Source organism: Heterodontus francisci, chromosome 9 (genome assembly GCF_036365525.1).
Source record: "Heterodontus francisci isolate sHetFra1 chromosome 9, sHetFra1.hap1, whole genome shotgun sequence".
NCBI classification, from domain to species: domain Eukaryota; kingdom Metazoa; phylum Chordata; class Chondrichthyes; order Heterodontiformes; family Heterodontidae; genus Heterodontus; species Heterodontus francisci.
Window position 1 is genome coordinate 90,864,104 of NC_090379.1, and position 22,963 is coordinate 90,887,066.

The 22,963-nt window shown below is 42.5% G+C and overlaps 1 protein-coding gene across 1 annotated transcript in view; it reads right to left on the reverse strand.

The window, feature by feature from the left end:
* Positions 1-22,963, reverse strand: part of fntb (farnesyltransferase, CAAX box, subunit beta) — a 153,369-nt gene that overhangs the window by 104,351 nt on the left and 26,055 nt on the right. The window contains exon 3 of the mRNA XM_068039475.1: positions 2,835-2,907. Coding sequence (XP_067895576.1) covers positions 2,835-2,907 — 73 coding nt within the window. The remainder of the gene's footprint in view (positions 1-2,834; positions 2,908-22,963) is intronic.

The window sequence follows — 22,963 nt, forward strand, 5'->3', positions numbered from 1 at the left end:
GGAGGATTGGAAGATTGTGACCAGACCCTCCGTAATTTCAACCTTGACTTCCCTCAGCAACCTCGGCTGCATCCCATCCGGACTGGGTGACTTCGTGACTTTGAGTGCTGCCAATATTTTAAGTATCTCCTCTTTATTTTTATCCTATCCAATTTCTCTACGACCTCATCCTGTACTGTGCCATTGACAGCATCTGCATGTTAAGTGAAGATAGATACAAAGTACTCAATTAGTACATCAGCCACGTCCTCTGCCTCTATATGATCTCCTTTTTGGCCCCTATTTGGTCTCAGCCTTCCTTTGACTACTTTTTTACTATTTATTGGCTTATAAAAGACTTTTGGGCTCACCTTTATGTTACCCACTAGACTGTCCTCATATGCTCTCTTTGTCCCTCTTATTTCCTTTTTCAGTTCTTTCCTGTACGCTTTGTATTCAGCTTGATTCTCTCTTTCAAACTTATCATGCCTTCTTCTGTTTCATTTTAATCTCTATATCTTTAGTCATTTAGGGAGCTCTAGCTTTGAATGCCCTTCCTTTCCCCCCTCATGGGAATCCGCCTTGTCTGTACCTGAACTACTTCATCTTTCAAGGCCTCCCGTTGCTCATTTATAGTTTTATATGTTAACCTTTGATTCAATCCACCTGGAACAGGTTCCTTTTTGATTCACTGAAATTAGCCCTCCTCCAGTTGAGTATTTGCACATTTGATTTTTCTTCGTCCTTTTCCACAACTATACTAATCCTACATTAGCCCCATATTCCCTACCACATCCCCACCATTCTCCTACCCACTATTTGGTGGTCTGTAGTGTACCCCCATTTCTAACCAAATAGATTCTTTGAACCCGCAAGGCCATCATCCGTTTCTAGTGTGGCAACAGTATCTTCACTGCCAGATCAATACTGACGCACCCTCCTTTTTTCCCTTCCAGATCATTTACCCAAGCATGGCATCAAGAAACCCTAGTAATATTGAAGTCAATTAAAATTGGGGGGGGAAAATTCTCCACTGGTTGGAGTCATATTTAGCACAAAGGAAGATGGTTGTGGTTGTCGGAGGCCAATCTCAGCCCTTGGACGTCACTGCGGGAGTCCCTCAGGGTAGCGTCCCAAGCCCAAACATATGCAGCTGCATCATAAATGACCTTCCCTCCATCATAAAGTCAGAAGTGGGGATGTTCGCTGATGATTGCACAATGTTCAGTACCATTTGAGACTCCTCAGATACTGACGTAGTTCGTGCTCACATGCAGCAAGATCTGGACAACATTCAAACTTGAGCTGATGAGGGGCAAGTCACATTTGTGCCAGGCAATGGCCATCTTCAACAAGAGAGAATCTAACCAACAACACCTCCCCCGCCCCTTCCCTTGACAATCAACAGCATTACCATCAACGAAACCCCCATCAACATCCTGGGGGTCATCAGTGACCAGAAATTTAACTGGACCAGCTATATAAATAATATGGCGACAGATCAAGTCAGAGGCTGTGAATTCTGCAGCGAGTAACTCACCTCCTGACTCTCAAAAGTCTGGCCACCATCTACAAGGCAAAAGAGAGGAGTGTGATGGAATACTCTCCACTTGCCTGGATGAGTGCAGCTACAACAACACTCAAAGCCCACTTGATCGGCACTCCATCCACCACCTTAAATGTTTACTCCCTCCACCAGTGGTGCACAGTAGCAGCTGTATGTCCCATCTACAAGATGCACTGCAATAACTCACCAAAACTCCTTTGACAGCACCTTACCAACTCATCATTCACCTAGAAGGACAAGAACAGCAAACGCATGGGAACACCACCATCTGCAAGTTCCACTCCAAGCTACACATTATCCTGACTTGGAACTATATCATCGTTCCTTCATTGTTCCTGGGTCAAAAACCTGGAACTCCCTTCCTAACAGCACTCTGGGTGTTCCTACACCACATGGGCTGCAGAGGTTCAAGAGCCAGCTCACCACCACGTTCTCAAGGGCAATTAGGGATGGGCAACAAATACTGGCCTTGTCAGCGATGCTCACATTCCATGATACAATAAAAAAAAGTCCCAATCTTTATTTCACTTTTTGTAAAGTGATTAAAAGGTGAATGACAACCAGTGCTTTTTTCTTCCAAGTTTGCCTTCTGAGGGAATTCTTCAATCTGATTAAGTGCTCAGCCTGTTTGATGACTGCCTTAACTCATACCAAGTCCTGTTACCCTATCACCTCTTTGCACGCTGACTGACATTGCCTCCCTGTCAAGCAACATTTTGATTTTAAAATTCTCATCCTTGTTTTCAAATCCCTCTATTATCTCACTGCTCCCTATGTCTGTAATCTCCTCCAGCCCCCACAACCCTCCAACCCTCTGCGCTCCTGTAATTCTAGCCTCTTGTGCATCCCTGATTTTAATCACTCCACCATTGGTGGCCACACCTTCAGTTGCCTAGGCCCCAAGCTCTGGAATACCTACTTCTCCACCTCTCCACCTCACTTTCCTCCTTTAAGACCCTCCTTAAAATCGAGTATGAAGAGACATAAACAACTATTCTTGAATCAGGTCTGTACAAAATATCGGTTAGTTTTTTGTTACATATTTTTGCATTTCAATTTGATTCAAATCAGAAGTTAAAGTCTTCTCAATACAGTCAACGCTAACTGTAACCCTTCAAATTTGGGCTATCCAAAAACCCCTTAGCTGAACTCAAAGTGGACTTGAAAATCAGTACGTGCTCATAAAGCAATGCATTTTACGAAGTTCCAAACTTCACATTGAACATACACATTAAAAATTCAAGGAATGCAATACTTTCCCTTCCACCTCCCTTGCCTGAAGTCTTACCGAATATGACTCTGAGAGGTGCCTCAGACCTTTCTTCAAGTACTGGAAGTGTTTCTCCCTTTGAAGGACAGGCCTGGAAAACAGCACACACAATTGAATGAACCAATGCAGATATCTAGGCAGCACTATCTACTCCTGTATAATTAATATTTTCATTAATGCATTAAGGCTATACTCAATATTCAAACTGAGGATTCATAAACAGACAGTTGCAGGCTGCAAAGTGCACAGTTCTGCAATACAAGGTCCAAAGCCACACCATGAATAGATGCATTCATTCAATTTTGAACGTTTTACCATTCAATTTTGTAAATCTTGAATATCTTGCTCTCTTACACCCAAGTGAGATAAAAGAAATTACAGTATTGCTGCACAGCGACACTGAGACCAAACACAGTGCATTTAGGTTGTAGCATAATGATAGTTCATACCCTCTGTATGTTACAGATTGAATACATGACTTACTTGATAAAAGAGAGGGGGCTGGTCATAAAATTCTTAAAAACTAGAAACTTTACAGAGGAAATACAGCACAGAAACAGGCCATTCGGCCCAACTAGTCCATGCTGGCATTTACGTTCCACTCAAGCCTTCTCCCGTCTTTGTTCATCTAAATATATCCTTGTAACCCTCGATTCCCTTCTTCCTCATATGCTTGTCTAGCTTCCCCTTAAATGCATCTGGACTCATTGCTTCAACCACTCCCTGCGGTAGTGAGTTCCACATTCTCCCACTCTTTGGGTAAAGAAGTTTCTTTTGAATTCCCTATTGGATTTCTTGGTGACCACCTTTTACTGATGTCCTCTAATTATGCTCTTCCCCACAATTGAAAACATTCCCTCGGTATCCACTCTATCAAAATCTTTCATAACTTTGAAGATCTCTGTGAGGTCACCCCTCAGCCTTCTTGTTTCAAGAGACCCAGCTTATTCATCTCTTCTTGATATGAATACCCACGCATTTCTGATACCATTTTTCTAAATCTTCTCTGCACCCTTTCCAATGCCTCTAAATCATTTTTATAACAGGGTGACCAGAATTGTACACAGTGCTCTAAGTGTGGTCTAACCAAGGTTTAAAACAGGTTTAACATAATTTCCTTATTTTTCAACTCTATCCCTCTAGAATTAAAATCTAATGCTTGCTTTTTTTTTTATGGCCTTGCTAACCTGTGACACAACTCTTGGTGATTGGTGAATTTGCACAAGATCCCTTTGTTCCTCTACGCAACCCAGACTCGCACCTTCCAAATAATAAGTGACCTCCCAATTCTTCCTACCAAAATGCACTACCTCATATTTAACTATGTTGAACTTTATTTGCCAATTATTTGCTGATTCTGCAAGTTTATTAATGTCCTCCAGTAATTTGTTTCAATCGTCCGCAGTATTGACTATCGCCATTTGGTGTCATCTGCAAATTTGGAAATGGGGTTTTTGATTCCAAAGTCTAAATTGCAAATGTAAATTGTGAACAGCAGTGGTCCCAGCACCGATACTTGTGGAACACCACTTCCCACCTTCTGCCACTCTGAGTAACTACTTTTTACTCCCACTCTCTAACTGCTGTCTTTAAATCAGCTAGAAATCCATTGTCACTTGACTCCGCATTCTCTAATCTTATTAGTCTATTAATGAGTACCTTATCGAAGGCCTTTTGAAAATCCAGATAAATTACATCTCCTGCATTACCATTACCTACTCTGTGACCGCCTCAAAAAATTCAATAAGGCTGGTCAAGCAAGATTTTCCCTTTGAAATCCATGCTGACTATTCATTATTATATTTTTTGTTTCTGCATGTTCTTCTATTCTCTCCTTCAGCAGGAATTCCATTATTTTTCCTCCCACCAACGTCAAGCTGACTCGTCTATAACTGCCTGGGCATGTTATCAGAATTTCTTATCGGAATTACGTTAGCTATCTGCCAATCCTCTGGCATTACATCTTTTTCTAACGAACTATTAAATATGTTCAGTAATGCCACTGCTAGCTCTTCCCTAGATTCTTTTAAAATGCATAGATGCAATCCATCACGACCAGGGGCTTTACCTTCTTTGAGTTTGATGAGTTAATTCAATACATCCCCTTTTTTATTTTAAATGCACTTATCTCATTATTCCATGTCATGTTTACCTGTTCTATCTCCCTGGTAAACAATGAAGTGAAATAATTATCTAATATTTTTGCCATCTCTCTACTTGTTACTTGTGGTATTATCCTGTCTATGCCTGATGGTCCAATTCCCATCCCAGCCTTCCATTTTTTTTAAAATTGATGTGCCTGTAAAATATTTTACTATTTTGTTTTATGTTGCTTGATAATTTAATTTCATAGTTCCTCTTTACCTTCCTAATGGCATTTTTGACTTTTCTCCTAAGATCTTAGGATGCTCTCTTATCATGCACTCCTCTGCTGTCTATGTACTTTTAATGTAAGCCTTCTTCCTAACCCTCAACTGTTCCTTTCTGTCCTTATTCATCCATGAAGTTTCACCAGTGTTTAGTTTGTTCTTCCCTTTTAGGGGAATATACTTTTCCTGCATTCTGTTGAACAGTTATAAATGTTTCCCATTGCTGTTCACCAATATTGTTGCCCATTTTATTTTTCCTTAATAAACTAGAAGCAGGAGTAGGCAATTCAGCCCCTCGAGCCTGCTCCACCATTCAATACGATCATGGCTGATCTCATCTTGGACTCAACTCCACTTTCCTGCCCGTTCTCCATAACCCTTCAACCCATTACTAATTAAAAAATAAGAAAAATATTATAAAATATAATTTCCTCCTGGAATTATCAATAAATGAGCATTTTTTAGTGTACACCTCAAAGGTTTCAGAAATGGAACTGCAGACACAGAATTCACGACAGCTTTGAGTGAGGATGTCATAATTCATCTGAAACAAATTATATATGTCGCTATTTCCAAGGCTATCTCATTTTATTGCACTAGTTTCAAGTAACTGAAAGTTTAATAGTATCTGAAGAGGTCATCACTTGTAGTTAATCAGACAAGATGAGCTTGTGCTGCAGCTGCTGAACTGTCCAAGCAAAATAGATAGCACACAGTTCAGTTCATTGTAAATCTCAGAGCAGAACCTCGACTGACAGCATGCAATACTGCACCATTGTTAGGTATGAGCAGAAGAAATTAACCCTGGCAAAGTACAATATACATATGTTGGCCAATACATAGGCTAGAGCGTATTACAAAATATAAATCCATAAATGGGTTGAGAGGATGTCACAGCCTGCAAGAATAAAGCTCAAACCATTTATTACCTAAACTAGGAGAGCTTGGAAAATTATACAACAAATATGACAAAAATGTACAAAGATCAAGTGTGTGGAACTGGTTTTGTTCCACTTTCAACTTTTCTCCACAATCACAGCAGGCAGTAGAGTCCCAAAATCAAAACTAGTAACTCCATAGCAGGAACACAGTGTGCTATTGTAGGAAGGATACACCAAGATTATACCAAGCATGAGAAATTCTCATTATCAAGAAATACCTGAAAAATTGGTATGATTTATATCAGACTGGAAAAGGTAAATGGGGATATACACAGAGGTTTTCAAGATTATCAATGGTTTTGAGAGAATGAATATCGATAGACTCATAATCCTGAAGTAAAAAAAAAAGAGATCTCAGAGGGGATATCGTCACAGTCCATTCCTGTTGTCACATTTCATTTTGTATGGTGTTGAGGTGTCACAAAAACATGCTATGTCGAATGATGATTTTGAATCCACTGGCTGGAAACCTGATGTAAATTTTTAAAAAAAGAGACAGATAAAAAGTGACTCTAGCAGCTGAAGATGGCCACCCCAATTTGCATCACCGTACTCCACATTCCAATGTATTGAGGTGGAGACGGATTGTCTGCACAGACCCATCAAGAACAATGACCTTGGGGAATCTGAGTGAACTACCTATCCTATTCCCATCAGCAAGGCATCAAAGCCATCTTTCTTTCTTTATTTCTTTGGCCTTCTTGTCTCGAGAGATAATGGGTAAGCAGCTAGAGGTGGCCAGTGGTTTGTGGAACAGCACCTAGAGTGGCTAAAAAGGCCAATTCTAGAGCGACAGACTCTTCCACAGGTGCTGCAGATAAAATTGTTTGTCGGGGCTGTTACACAGTTGGCTCTCTCCTTGCGCTTCTGTCTTTTTTCCTGCCAACTGCCAAGTCTCTTCGACTCGCCACTCTTTAGCCCCGCCTTTATGGCTGCCGCCAGCTCTGGCAATCACTGGCAACTGGCTCCCACAACTTGTGGTCAATGTCACAGGACTTCATGTCACGTTTGCAGACGTCTTTAAAGCGGAGACATGGACGGCTGGTGGGTCTGATACCAGTGATGAGCTCACTGTACAATGCGTCCTTGGGGATCCTGCCATCTTCCATGCGGCTCACACGGCCAAGCCATCTCAAGCGCCACTGGCTCAGTAGAGTGTATAAGCTGGGGATGTTGGCTGCCTCGAGGACTTCTATGTTGGAGATACGGTCCTGCCACCTGATGCCAAGGATTCTCCAGGAGGTCAAGGCCATCACCTGAATATTAAACTGGTGGAGACGAACCACTCAAACCTAATCACTTGAACAATGGGACCCTGGTTGTGAGATGGAAATTCCTAGATATGGGCTGATTAAGTTGCAAGAGGGAATACATACTGGTAACCACCATGCTTGAATCACTGGGTGACAGATATTTCCCTGCAGCAATGAGACAAGCAGCTAGGTAGCAACAAAAGAAAGCCCAAGTGGAGTCACTCCTTCCTTTCTCTTTCGCCAATTCAGATTGACGTTTCAAACCCTGACTGCTGAACGTGACCGCCTAAGCATATCCCTGCTTCAGACAGACACTCCTTGAAGAATATCAGCTGCGTTGCTGTCTCCAGGATAACCACCCTCATCTTCATATTGGAAGCGTCAGGACCACCAAAGGAAAGTCACACGACCACCGAATTCAGCCTGAAGCCAACAGAGTCACCAACCTCCACAGATTGTATACCGCTTTTATTTCTCTAGACTCTAATTCGACCAATCTATCCTTCCCCACTCTGTAACCTATTTGTGTTTGTGTGTGTATGATCTTCGAGTGTGTGTGTGAAAGTTGCAGCATATTTTATTATTTTACTTAGGTTTGAGTACAATAAAGCTACTCTCTTTCTTTGTTAAACTCAGGAAAACCTGTACGATTTTTTTTGAAGATCACGGGCACACATAAGTCACTGAATTGGCAAGTATATCCATTTCAAAAAGAAATAAACCTGTTGGCATCAAACAAGGAGGGAACAGAGGGGAGCCCTTCGACCCCTTCTCACCTGATCATAACAACCCACATGTAGGATTTATTTACTGGGGAACAGTACATGTTCAAGTTGGGACATCAGAGACTCAGTGTTCAGCATTCAGTTATCTAATGATATTTCTGTGTGCCTTAACATTCGAGCATTAGCAGACTAAATTACTGGGATGATGCGCAAAAATGCAATTTACATGAGCCTTTGTTGAAGTATCACTTGAATAAAACAGCCAATTTATTGCACAGTAACAAGAGTTTTCAAATGATAGCCTTGCATTAATACAAAATAAATTACATAAACAAACTATAGAGACAGACCTGGTCAGAGTTCCGAGCTCCCCCCGCCCCTTGCCTGGGCATAATACTGGAGTGAGATGCACTTCACAATTTGGAAAAGAAAGCTCAGCCCTCATGAGGATGTTACAATCCTTTAGGAATTTGCCAGGAAGATGTTTGCTTCTTAACATAAGAACCTAAGAATTAGGAGCAGGAGTAGACCATGCAGCCCCTTGAGCGTACTCCACCACTCATTTTATGGCTGATCTACCGCAATTCCACTTTTGCTTGATTCCCCTAGGTGTCCAAAAATCTACTGATTTCAGTCTTGAATACGTTGAACAACTGAACATCCACAGCCCTCTGGAGTAAAGAATTCCAAAGAGTTACAAACCACTGAGTGAAGAAATTTCTCATCTCAGTCCTAAATGGCCAACCCCTCAGTCTGAAACATTATGTTCTAATCCTGAAAGTTAGTTGGTGAAGAAGCCTATCTTTTACTCAGCCGTGCCTTTATTTACAAAGTGAAATGTTACAAGCATACATCTCCTAATTCAACCACACCACGGTTTCAAAAATTGTCTCTTTATATGTGCTCAAGTGAAACTCCAATTAATGCGCACCACCTGCATATAATTAAACACAAATTATATACAATTAACAGATTCCCTTCTTTCCCTTCAAACAATAGTTCATCTTGTTACGACCAGGTGAGAAAGGGGTCCAGGGGTTCCCTCTCAGCCTTTTGCTGGTTTGACCCTAACAGGGCTTAATTTTTAAAACACCGTGTTTTTAAGCTTCCCCTCAGTGAATCCTTGTTCACTGCTCTCCAATTGTAATGGCAAAGAAATCAACCAGACAGGTTTACGTAGATTTAAACAAGAAAGGTATAAGTTTATTAACCTTAAAACTCTAATTCGGTCAAAACTACTAAAAATACGCGAGGACGCTAGCATGCATACGCGATAAACATACACGCAGATAGAGACAGAAAAGGGAGAAAGAATCAAGGGGAAAAGGTTTGAAACAATAGCTGGAGTTCATTTACTGTCTTTTGAGTTTGATGTAGAATCTTTGATTGCAGCTCAATCATGCCGTCTCGTTGGGGGCGCAGTGTACCCTTTCAAACTTATATCAATGGTTTTCTGTCTTGGCGTAGTTTCTTCCATAGATCCCTGTCTTTGTGTGAGAGGGAGAGAGAGAGCCAGGGAGAGATGCTCTTTCTTCGAGTTCAGTTGCAGTCTGACCCAAACTTGTTAACACAATTCAAAACCAAACCTGGGCCAGCAGGTTAGTCATGTGAACAGCTTTTTTTTTTAAACAAACTCTCCTGCGTTTTTGTGGATTCTCCATCTTCACAGACCCATCAGTGGGGGGGGGGGGGAAATGGGATGCTGGCTTTTTACACATTCAATGTCTGGTGATCAAAATCCATTTAGGTTAACTGGATCAGGGAATAGGTCCATTGACTACTCCAGCCAACTGTCTCTTAGAATGCAAATGTTTCCAGCCACTGCTGTGACCTCTTTCAACAAGTCATCTTTTCAGTCCAGCAACAGTTTAAAATTAATGTTTCATATGATGAAATTAATATGCCTCATTCTTGGCAGGTGGGGTTTCCATCACAATATGCACAACCAAAATTTAAAGACAGATCAAAAAAAGTGTATTCTATACAAAGCATTACATTGCAAGATGCCCCTTCTCTAGGACCCCTAACAAGCTCTTTGTACATGTACTTCTTTTTGTAAAACAATCGTACAATTGATGACTTGTATCCACCCATTTAAACTTAAGAGATTTCCTTTCTTTCCAGTATTTGCTTCAAACCAGCAGGTCAATCTGTAACCTTTTCTCACTCACACTTTTCATAGAATGTACATTCAATGAGTATACTATCTTCAGTATGCACCTTGTATAGAATCTACACTTCCATAAATATGTGGTCAAAAGAGTTAAAAGGATTTTCAAGATTACTTTTCCAGCTGTAGGAGAGGCCACTCTGACAGCTGTATCACTCAGTTGCTCTTCAAACCCCGACAACTAGCCTGGCCTTAGCATTATAAGTCCCACCTGCAAGGACTTTTTTCAGTACAAATCCACCTATTTGAAAAGTCTGGTTGCCCCTTATCTGGTACCTCAGAATATATTCCAAACTCTATCCAACTATCTAATTCCTTTTGTTTTGCTTCTTTTATTAGCTAATCCTCAAGTTTATTGGCTTATCCTCAAGTTTATTGGCAGCCACCAAAACCTCATGGTCATGAGGACTTCTGCTTCTAGTTCTGTTCAGAGACTGTGCTGTAGCCTTCATTTAATTGTGTAATCTATACAAGCAACGTACGGGCTGCACTTGCACTTTGATGTCTGTTGGGACTACTACTGTGAGATCTCCCTCTCACACGACTGGAGACTTTTTCTCCAGTATGTGATCGTTTTCTGACACAACAGTCACTTCTGGAGCCACTATTAGAACTTGCAATGCGCTTAAGTATTCTCCACTTTCACCCCATTCTGCGAGTCCATGGAGTTCACTTCTTGGCCATTATCCTGAAACTTCAACCAATATTTAAACTTACCAGTTAATTTTCCAGTTATGTCCCACAACTGTCACATCCCTCCATTCATTCGACCCCTCTGGAATATATGTCACCCGAGTACCCACTCTAGGCAATTGGCTTTTCAATGCAATAGCTCGGTCCTGTACGTCATGATCACTCACAATACCACCATCTAGCCCATGATCGACCATATTCTGTTCCACAGGACCTTCATCACAAAATACATGAGCACTTGAGGTAGAGGTGCCGCGTTTACTTCGATCAGCTGCTCAAAGTCCAAGATTTTGTGATTAATCCTAATTAGTCTTAAGGAACGAACCGTAACATTTTCTTTGCCATGTTTGATAAGTATGGCTTTCCCACTATGACCCTCTCTTTTATAATACACCAAACCTCCTAAATTAAATTCTGTCTCAGATTGTCTTAAATGATGCCTCAGAGCTCTCTGAATTTTCTCTGACATCTCAGATTTGATGAAAGCCCATCTCCCCATATGTAAAGCATTCAAATGTGCATAAAAAAATGGAACTAATTGTAGTCCCTTCGAGAGCAGGAAGGCTATTGCACAGCACAGAAGGCAATTTGGGATATCACCCAAAGATCAAATGATAGGGACTGGACCCTCCAACCACCTGAAGCAAATTTTTTATTTAAACCGCCCATTGTCAACTTGCAGTCTGGTTGATCAGTCTAAGATTTTATGCAGCATTTCATCGATCACTGCATGATTCCTTTCAGAGTCCTTTGCTGGAAGAACGTTCAGCAGTGGTATTCAAGACCACAATGTTCATGTTTTCAAATGTCTCTGAACTCATCACTGGCAAATTCACCTTGATTATTAGACAGGAACTTCGACAATGTCCCAAGTCCGGTCCCTATCCATTCAAGAGCATAAGAACACAAGAAATAGGAGGAGTAGACCACTTGGACCCTCTCACCTGCTCCGCCATTCAATAAGATCATGGCTGATCTGATTGTGGCCTCAACTCCACTTTTCTGCCTGTCCCCCATAACCCTTTATTCCCTTGTAGATCAAAAATCTGTCTCGCTCAGCCGTGAACATATTTAATAACCCAACCTCTGCTGCTCTCTGGGGCAGAGAATTCCAAAGATTAACGACCCTCCTCATCTCCATCTTAAATGGGAGACCCCTTATTTTGAAACTGTAGCCACTCGTTCTAAATTCCCCCATGAGGGGAAACATCCTCTCAGCATCCATCCCATCAAGCTCCCTCAGAATCTTATACATTTCAATAAGAACACCTCTCATTCTTCAAAACTCCAGTGAGTATAGGTCCAACTTGCTCAACCTTTCCTCATAAGGCAACCGCTCCATTCCAGGAATCAACCTAGTGAAGCTTCTCTGAAAATGCCTCCAGTGCAAGTATATCCCTCCTTAAATAAGGAGACCAAAACTGTACGTAGTACTCTTAAGTATGGTCGCACCAACGCCCTCTACAGTTGTGGCAAGAGTTCCCTACTTTTCTACTCCAACACCCTTGCAATAAAGGTCAACACTCCATTTACCTTCTTAATTACGTGCTGTACCTGCATGCTAACTTTTTTGTGATTCATGTACAAGGACACCCAGATCACTCTGCATTCTGCAGTCTCTCTCCATTTAAATAATATTCTGCTTTTCGACTCTTCCTGCCTAAGCGGACAACCTCACATTTTCCTACATTATACTCCATCTGCCAAACTTTTGCCCACTCAGTTAACCTAGCTATATCCCTTTGCAGACGCTTCAGGGGGAATTTTATGCTCTCCCCTGTGGCACAACTGGAAGGGGCAGAAAACATAATATTGGATGGGATGGTGCCGGGGAGTGGGGGGAGGGGGCGGTGGCGGGGAGCAGGGGTTCCGCAAATATTTAGTCCGGGGCAGGAAGGCCTGTGAACAATCTTCCTGCCCCACTGCCAATTGAGGCCCTTAATTAAGCAATTATCCCCAATTAAGAGCCTTAGCCCACCGCCGCCGCTATTTGCCATGTGGTGGGCGGCTTCGTCGCCGGATGGGAAGCGTGGCACAAAAAACTTGCTCGTTACATCCTCAAAGAACACTAATAAATTGGTTAAGCATGATTTCCCTTTCATAAAACCATGTTGACTCTGCTTGATTGTATTATGACTTTCTGAATGTCCTGCTACTACTTGCTTAATAGTGCATTCCAGCATTTTCCAACTGACAATGTTTGGCTAGCTGGCCTATATTTCCTTCTTTCTGTTTCAATCCTTTCTTGAATAAAGGGGCTGAATTTTATGAGCACGCCACACATCACGGCATTGCGCTTTGAAGTCGGTGGCCTTCAGGCGCGGAGGCACCATCACTGAGCCCCCACTATATTTCACACGAGGACTCATTTAAATGGAGGGGGAGGAGCGGCCACACCCAATGATGTAGAGGGGGCGGCTGCTCTGACCCTGGCTGCGGTGTGCAGTGCCACCATGCAGGTGCGGCAACATTTTTAAAGGACTTCAGGCCCTTTGGAAAAAATTGAATTTTTGAAGTTACATTTCTGTGCATTCTCTTTATAAAAATCATTAAAAGATGGACACCCTTTCCCAACCACCCCCCGCCCCCCACAATGCTTTTTTTAAATTGACCTATATCTCGAAAATTTACTTTATTCCCAAACCGAACTTTCCCCACCAACCTGGAAACATAGAAAATAGGAGCAGGAGGAGGCCATTTGGCCCTTGGGGCCTGCTCTGCCATTCAAAAAGATCATGGCTAATCGTCTAATCCAGTACCTTGTTCCCGCTTTCTCCCCATATCCCTTGATCCCTTTGGCATTAATATATCCTCGTCATATTTGTCCTTCAAACCCTTCCCACCACCCCCACGGCCAATAAAAAGTGTTTTTCCCACTTTCCCCCCTGCTTCCCGCCCTGATAATTTCACTCCTTCCCTCTCCCCACCACTGTCTTGCCTCGAATTCCCAAATGGGGATCGGAAGGCACGGGACTTCTGGCCACAGGCCGGAATATCAGCGTGGGATGGCCACCCAGTCCAGTTAAGTTAATTAACATTTTTTTGCATAAGTTTTAATAGGCAAATGAAGGCCTCGCCGCTTGGTGGTGGGGGGGCCTGCACAGAGGCCTTGCGCCGCCAGTAAAATGCTGCGGGGCCTTCTTGGCATCGGGGGTCGTGGTGGGCCTCTCCTGGAATTTCCGCCCCCGCCACGATCCCTGACGCTGGAGGGCTCATAACATTCAGCCCAAGGTGTTGCATTTGCAGTTTTCCAATGCGCTGGGACCTTTCCAGAATCTAGGGAATTTTGGAAGATTACAACCAATGCATCCACTATCTCTGAAGTCACTTCTTTTAACGACCCTAGGATGCAGGCCATCATGTTGAAGGGACTTGTCAGTTTTTCGTCCCATTAGTTTTCCTAGTAATTTTTCTCGAGTGTTAGTGACCTCATGATTTTTTTCTATATATCACCCTATTGTCCTTACTAAGCAGTATTGTAGAAAGACCAAATCTGGTTGCCACGTCCATAAAATATAGAGTGAAAATATTTCTGTCTTTGTCCCATACTTTTAGATCCATGGCAAGGTTAAAATCCCGTGCCAATGGAAGGCTTACAATAGGATGTGGCGGCGTCTTCCACTATTTTTTTTTTTTTAACAGGTTTCAAACTTCTATTCGCCTCGTACATTCTTCATCAACCACACCTGCATCCTTCAGCAGGGTTTTCAATCTTTGACAAGTAGGGTGAGCAAATTGTTTATGCAACTTTAAGACAATTTGCTTTTTTACTCTCTCATGCTTATCATCCGACACCATTAATACTTGTCTAAATACTCTGATGAGAAGCATCAGGTTTTGTTAAGGGAATACAGTAACATCCTGTTTGAGTAAACTGTAGATCCACTGACTTTCCAAAAATAATTGCCTCATCATGTTCCATGTCAAATTTCATTTGTGCCTTTTTCATAGAAGGTTTACTCAACAGAATAGGTATCTCACTAGAGACTACATCAATACTGATAAAGTAGCTATTTTGCATGGAATTACAACTCTCTTTGGTGATCTCAATATGTTGTCATCACTAAACCTATAGCAAATAGTATTTCTATACTTCTTAACTTGCATCAATCCTCACTACTTTCTGAATCTAGATAACATTTTAACCACAGTTGAACGAGCCCACGACTAAAACTCCTTGTGACTAGTACAATTCATTCGGATTCAGAATGCATCAGAATTCTCTTTGTCATGTGTCATTTCAAGGATCCTGCCTCTCTGATACTTTGAGTCACAACTGAAGCACCCATTAACTGTTCCTTGGGCATTCCTAGGATTCATTTGCCTATTACCGCTATTCCAAATCTGTTTTCAGCTGCAATAGCCTGATCTTCCAAAGGTGTTTTCATCCTAATTCTGCCTATCTGTAACACCTCCATTGTATTAATGCCTGCGTCCAGTATCTGGCCCATTTCGAAATCCAGCAAACACGGAGTCCTGTATTCCTTGTGTCATGGCGGTATGTCCCATTTGTTCATTCAAGGTGACACGAGATGATTGTTCCCCAGGAATCTTTTTCCAAGGCAACAGACAGCTGATTCAACAGGAAGTCTCTCTCCGAGAACTGAACCCCAGTTAGAACCAGGACATATGCGACACCTTAGCACAATCTAGCAATTTAAATCCGAGCACTGAACCAGGGATCTCTAAATTGAATGTCCTCAATCTTTTACACAGTTTGTTTAAGTCCACAATAGATTCCTCCATTGAATAACCATTTGTTTTCCGCAATCTATCGCAGTCTGACCATGCCTAGTAGGCATTTAATAGACCATCTTTCCAGAAAATTTCATCTAGGAATTCGAATAGAAGATCCAAACCTGCATCAGTATCCAACTGATGGTCATTCAGCTTACAAGATACTTTATTTCTGATTTTACTTCTGGGAAGAAGTGACAACGCCAAGGCCATACCTTGTTTCCTCCTTGGTAGAGACGTAACCCTTATCCACATATTCACTTCATTCTTCCACTGGTCATATGGTTCAGACTCTGAGAACATCGAAGGAGGCCCAGAAGGAGACCATTCGGCCCATCGAGTCTCTGTTGGTTCTTCACAGAGCTAGCCAGTCAGTCCCACGCCCCCGCTCGATCTCCGCAGCCCTGCAAGTCTATTTCCCTCAAGCGGCCATCCAACTTCCTCTCGAAGTCATTGATTGTCTCTGCTTCCACCATCCTTTTGTGCAGTGAGTTCCAGGTTATTACTGCCTGCTGCGTAAAAAAGTGCTTCCTCATATTCATTCCCCAACAATTTACATTTACTTTCTGCCATTTCTCACAATGGCTACTAGGATTGTCGTCGTCTTTTTTTTTAAGCTTCCAACCTTCACCTTTAGGCAACCATCCTCCGCTACAATGTTCTAATCCAGAAATCCAGTTGGTGAAGGATCGTAATGGAGCCAATCTTTATACAATCTTGCATTTATTTACAGAGTGAAATATTACAAGCATACACCTCTTAACTCAACCAACCACAGTTTCAATAAGTGCCTCTTTATATGTGCTCAAGTGAATCCCCAGTTAATGCCCACCACCTGCATACAATTAATATACAAGTAATATACAATTAACACTCTAGAATCTCCAGCCAAATGAAACAGCCTCTCAGCTTCTGCCCTGCCAAGCCCTCTCAGAATTTCGTATGTTTGAATGAGATCACCTCTCATTCTTCTCAACTCCAGAGAATATAAATAGGTCCATTTTACTCAATGTTTTTTCCTCCTGCTGATGGTGCTTATTTTGTGTGGTGTAGTAAAAGTCAATGAGCACCTTTATAAACTCAAATCAGATGACAAAGCCAAACCGTTCCATAGAATGGAATGACATTACTCTGAAATCAATTTAGTTAACTGAGTAAATTAGTTCCTGCTGAGATTTCCTCACTCTTTTCTTGAAGGTAGTAATTCATGGCATGACACAGTTCCACAAACAATGACAACCTTTCAAAGTGTTTCCTTCATGGGAGCCCAAATGCTGAATTTTGAGAGGACATTCTTCTCTGAGAGTAGAAATCAGGGGCAGCAAAGTACAATTATGTTTAATCGGACATCCACTCTCTTTGCAAGGGTTATTAACACTGATTGAAGGCAATAACCCCTGTGGATTTTTTTTTCCTTTCCTAGTCCATGAACCCTGAAGCACTACCTTGACATTTATTGGTACAGCATGCACCAAGAATTGAACCTAGGGACCTTCCAAGTCTTTGTGGTGCAGTACAACATTACTTGGTGGTATCATACAGTTATTCAAAATTTTAAATCATTTTGAGTTGAATCTCAGTTATTTCTCTGAACGTCATCACCAATTACACAGACAATCTTAGTTCTCTAATTAATACAAAATTAAAAATTTAGATAAAGGCAAAGAAAAGTGAAACACACAGTCCTAACTCTCAGGAACTCAACACTGCCATCCCCAGTTCATTGCATGAATCATAGTGGCCTGTGGCGTAATCGCCCAGCATCCAGTTTACGTCACTTATGGTTTCATCTGCAGCATTTTGGCAGCTTTAATAGAAACTGAAAGGTCAGAAGCGTCAGATTTCTGATCACAGTGACAGCCTCCTCTTTTTAAAAGCTTGGCTTCTACTGAGGGACAACATAGGTAAATGAATCATCAGCAGCTTAATGATGGCAAAGCATCATCAACCCAAGTATCTCCTGGTGGAGTTACTGTAATTTCTTTGCAACCTACAGTGCAACGCATTTTCGATTTAACTCACGTAGTGCAGAGCTAAAAATACTTCAGCTCTGATAGGACATGCTGAACAATCTTGACAGATGAAATTGGCAATAACAAGAAATTCTAAATGGTTCTAAAACCAGGCAAGATACAGATTCCTCAAATTGAAATATTTAAGCCTTTGAATGAAAATCAGAAAGCATTTAGTTTTGCGATTTTTCATAACCTTCTTATAAAGTTTCTCCCTTCTCTTCTAAAAGCATGGAATCCTCACTAGTGTACAGTTCCACAGGCACCAGTCACCGTCTCGTAATACCTTTTTCAAATGGCCATCATTCCTGCTTTGGCTTTGACAGCTGCTGTCGGTAGACTAATTTGTTGGTAGACTAATAAACTGCGAAGGGCATTACAACCCAGCTCAATCCTGCCTTCAGCTGAACTCAACACACAAAAATTTTTTAACAGGTGCTAGCAATCAAGTGGGATCAGCTTTTCCTTTCCTAACCTCAGGGTTTTGAAGCCAATTGTAATGGCCCTACTGCCAGCTAGATAGCCAACACTGGGAAACTTAACTCAACTTAGCAGAGTCTGGGAAATCAAACCTGGAGCATTCTTGGTCTCAAGTGAATAAACTCACCGAATCATCAAGTGTCTCGATTTCTTCATTAGAAGAGATATAAAGCCGAGCTTGCTGCCAGGTGAAATCAATGCCCTTTATATATTCCAATTATATCAACATTAGACTGAAAATCCAAAGATTACAGTTTAACCCTCGCTTAAGAGTCTTTTTACTAAAATTGGGAGAAATCAATGGCACAATTAGTGAAAAACGTAACGTAAAATGATCTAATGTTTGCTTTATGAAAAGAAATATAACTTCAGATAACAATACGGAAAGAGAAAACTTGCACCAATTCGAGGATTGCCTAAAACCAAGCTGATAATTCTAAGAGCAAAATCCAACTGAGGGGTAAAACAAACAGAAACAAACAACAAACAAGCGCAGACTGGGTGACCGCTTTGCGGAACATCTCCGCTCAGTCCGCAAGCAGGACCCTGAGCTTCCGGTTGCTTGCCATTTCAACACTCCCCCCTGCTCTCATGCTCACATCTCTGTCCTGGGATTGCTGCAGTGTTCCAGTGAACATCAACGCAAGCTCGAGGAACAGCATCTCATCTACCGATTAGGCACACGACAGCCTGCCGGACTGAACATCGAGTTCAATAATTTCAGAGCATGACAGCCCCCCATTTTACTTTCATTTTTAGTTATTTTTTTTACATTCTTTTTTACATTTTTTACAATCTTTTTTTGCATTTATTTCATTTCATCTAAGTTTGTTCAGTTTGCTTACCCACTGTTTTTTTCAGGTTTGCACTTGCTGCTGTTCAATATTCAGTGTATTCACACCTAATCTGTACTAATGCTTTGTCTTTCAACACACCATTAACATATTGTTTGCCTTTGCTCCGTGACCTTTTGGTCAGCTATGTGGCCTGGTCCAATCTGCACCTTCTCCTTTGTTATCTCTTGCCCCACCCCCACCTCACTTGCTTATAATCTGTGACTTTTCTAATATTTGTCAGTTCCGAAGAAGGGTGACTGACCCGAAACGTTGAAACGTTAACTCTGCTTCTCTTTCCACAGATGCTGCCAGACCTGCTGAGTGATTCCAGCATTTCTTGTTTTTGTTTAAGAAAGTAAGTAAATTGCCTCTTTGCCTCCATCTGATGAGAAGCTTTATGAACAGACTGGTCACAGACACATTTCTCAGTGGCATGCCATGTGGAATCAACAGGAACAGTAATCCCTCTAAAACCATCAGAAGTCTTCCATCTTGCACAAGTTCAGCTGCAAGATGATGCAGGATTTGAAGGTCACCACACCAGGACTAAAGCCCGCATTCACATTGTGGATAGTTATAGCATTTGCTTTACATGTAGAGATTGTCCTGACACTAACGACAATGTCAAAGGTACGATCCCTAACACAACAGCACTGTGAGATTAACTACACAAGACTAAGTTAATAGGTAGCAACCAACTACAAATTAAGTGGCCAAACCTTAGAATTCATTTCTACATTCTTCCACTAGCTGCCTCATGTTGTGTCCTACTTGTCTTGAAGCAATGAGTTTGCAGATTTTTTACAGCAATTTTGTATGAATTTTGATCTCCAGGTAAGAAATGTTAGTGCTGGGTAACACTTTCCACTCAATCTCAATATCTCCCATATCAAAATAAGATATCTAGTCTGCCCCAACTAAACAAACACCCTCCATAGCACCAGCACAAGTATTTTCCATTTCCAATACCACAATGCTTCACACAAAAGCAAAATACTGCAGATGCTGGAAATCAAAAATAAAAACAGAAAATGTTGGAAATGCTCAGGACTCGCAGAACCAGTGGACAAAGAAACAGAGTTAACGGCTGGAATTTTACATCGGGCCATAGGTCCCACCCATCGGCAGAAAAAGTCGGTGGTGAGCACACCTCCGCCGTGCAGGTGCAGATGCAGGAAAGATGATCCCAATGGCGGGGGAGTGCAGGACCAGGGGTCACAGTCTAAGGATAAGGGGTAAGCCATTTCGGACTGAGATGAGGAGGGATTTCTTCACCCAGAGAGAGGTGAACCTGTGGAATTCTCTACCACAGAAAGCAGTTGAGGCCAAATCATTAATATATTCAAGAAAGAGTTAGATATAGTTCTTAGGGCTAAAGGGATCAAGAGATACAGGGAGAAAGCAGGAACAGGGTACTGAGTTTGGATGATCAGCCATGATCGTATCGAATGGCGGTGCAGGCTCGAAGGGCCGAATGGCCTACTTCTGCTCCAATATTTCTATGTTTCTATGTGCCTGGAAGCCACACCATGATTTTATGTTGTCCAGTCCCATAATTGGCCTTGGGGGGACTTCCGCCCCTCTGACAACTTTAATCAGTGGGCCGGCAGCTCTTCAGTCCCAGCAGCACCACCAGGAACAGTGGCCACAGCTGGCACTGAGCCCAGCCGGGACTGGCAACATAGTGGAGGCCCTGGAATGCAGATACGTGCATTGGGCCTCGCCATGAACAATTGGCTGGGCCCCAGCGAGGCAAGGGGCAGTCGCTCAGGGTGCGGCCATGGAGGTGGTCCAGTAGGGACGGCTTGTGCCACAGTGGGGACCTTCCGTCGGGCACAAGGTGCCTGCTCAGGAGAGGCTCCCCACAGCCCACAAGAAGGCCACTAGGTTTTACTGGCAGCCTTCTGAGCTACTGAACTGTCCGCCTGCTGCTGATATACCATCAGCAGCGGGAGACGCCCTTAATGGGCCACGGGTGGGCGGGCCATTTGCCACCTCCACCATCGCTTGTTAATTTGCTGCGGGGGCTGGAAGGCGATGGGAACGGTACTCCCAGCGTCCCACTGAATTTTACGCCCACCACCGTCTCTAGCCCGCTCCTGCAGGGGACGTAAAATTCCGGCCAACGTTTCAGGTTGATGGAATTTCATCAGAGGTTCTGACAAAAGGTCTTTGATCTGAAATATTAACTTTGTGTCTCTTTCTACTGATGCTGCCTGACCTAGAGTATTTTAGGCATTCTTTTGCTTTTATATCACCATCCTTCAGCCTCTGCGTGGCAGTAAAGCTGAACTTTACCCACCAATACTTTCTTCCCATCACTCTGGAATGCAACTGAACGGAGTCACTCCAGTTTAAAGGCTAGTGTCTAACTTACAAACCAATTTCGCCCTATTATGATTGTCAGAGTAGGGTTGACAAGTTGACATTACAGCAGAGCAGCACTTCAAGGACAAGTTAAAATAATAAAGAACTCAAAATAATAAAATTAACTCATTTTAGTCGCAGACCAAAAATGATCAAAAAGACTCGCCTGCCAACAATGAATTATGCAAGCAAAGCAGAGAATAGCATAACTGATGCAAAGTGATTCCTGACAAAACAGCTGGCCACAGACATCCTCAGACTGCACCAAGCTGCGCACATGCACAAACAGGCTCCTGCTCTCTGTGCGTTCGCTGTGTTCCACATTGCCAGGATTCGTTGGCGCATGCGCAGACGATTTCAGCACATAACGTGGGGAGAGAGCACCCGACCCACCCCTCCGGTCACTGACTGCAGGCCGCACGCTCCCCCCACTCCCCTGCTCTGTCCGGCTGCTCGCTCCCCCTGGCACCCCAGCCTGCTCTCTCCAGCCGCTTGCTCCCTGCTTTCCACCCCCGCTCTGTCTGGCCGTTGTGTGCTGCCATGGGTTTACGTTGGCTTTCTGTGATTATTTGAGCAGCGCCATCTATAGTCCTGGCAGCTGCCTGAACGTCGCAGACTGTGATGGTTTAGTTGAACAGGCTACATTTGCACATGTGCCAGTACAGTGCCACGTAGTGGTTGTGTTGTCAGCAAATGCAGCCTAATTGATATACTATCAAATCACTTCCAGGAAGAAATTAAATTCTAGAGATACGAAGACAAGTGAGTGCATTAATTTACTGCACATTTCATATGCTGCAAAAATCAGTTGATAAGTTCTACACTTACAGTAAAGCAAATTGAAAGATTTGAATTTAAATGCATCAAGTTCTGTCATTTGTGTGAAGCACTGGGTGTTTTGGTACATGGTGTGCCTCATTTTCTGCGTAGTTCTCATGGAGTATACCAAACATTACTGATCCACTCCAAGTTCTGGGTTTTGGCGGGGGATGGGGAGGTAAAAGATGAAAAAACTCAACAAAAACTTCCAACAATTAGTTGGAGGAAAACCTACTCTATTTACCCGCTTTCTATAATGTTTGGTTCGAGGTTGCAAGGGAGCATATAACATACTTTGCATGTCCATCTGGACAGGGAATGGGCTTTGAGATTCTCAACATGGTTTCTGGAAAAAGTTAAGTCTGACCAACCAAGTTCAACTTTTCTGAGAAGGTTTTTAGGTTGGATAGTGAAACTAGCTCAGCTAACATAGTACTCTTGGATTTTCAAAAAACCTTATGACAAGGTGTCGCACACGAGGTTAATTTATAGGATGAGTCCAATGGGATTGGAAAGCAGGTCCTGGGGTGGATAAAAAGAATTAGGTGCGTTCTCATAGGCAGAGGGTTGTTACTAATGGTGGTAGTTCTGAGTGCAGACTGTTTACTAATGGAATCCCACAGGGATCGGCATTGAATTTTACTATCTATATTAACAATCTGGATGAAGGCACTGGAGCACTGTCAGCACGTTTGTTGATACAAAAATGTGTGCTGGTGTAGGGCTTGAAGCCATGACCATCTGA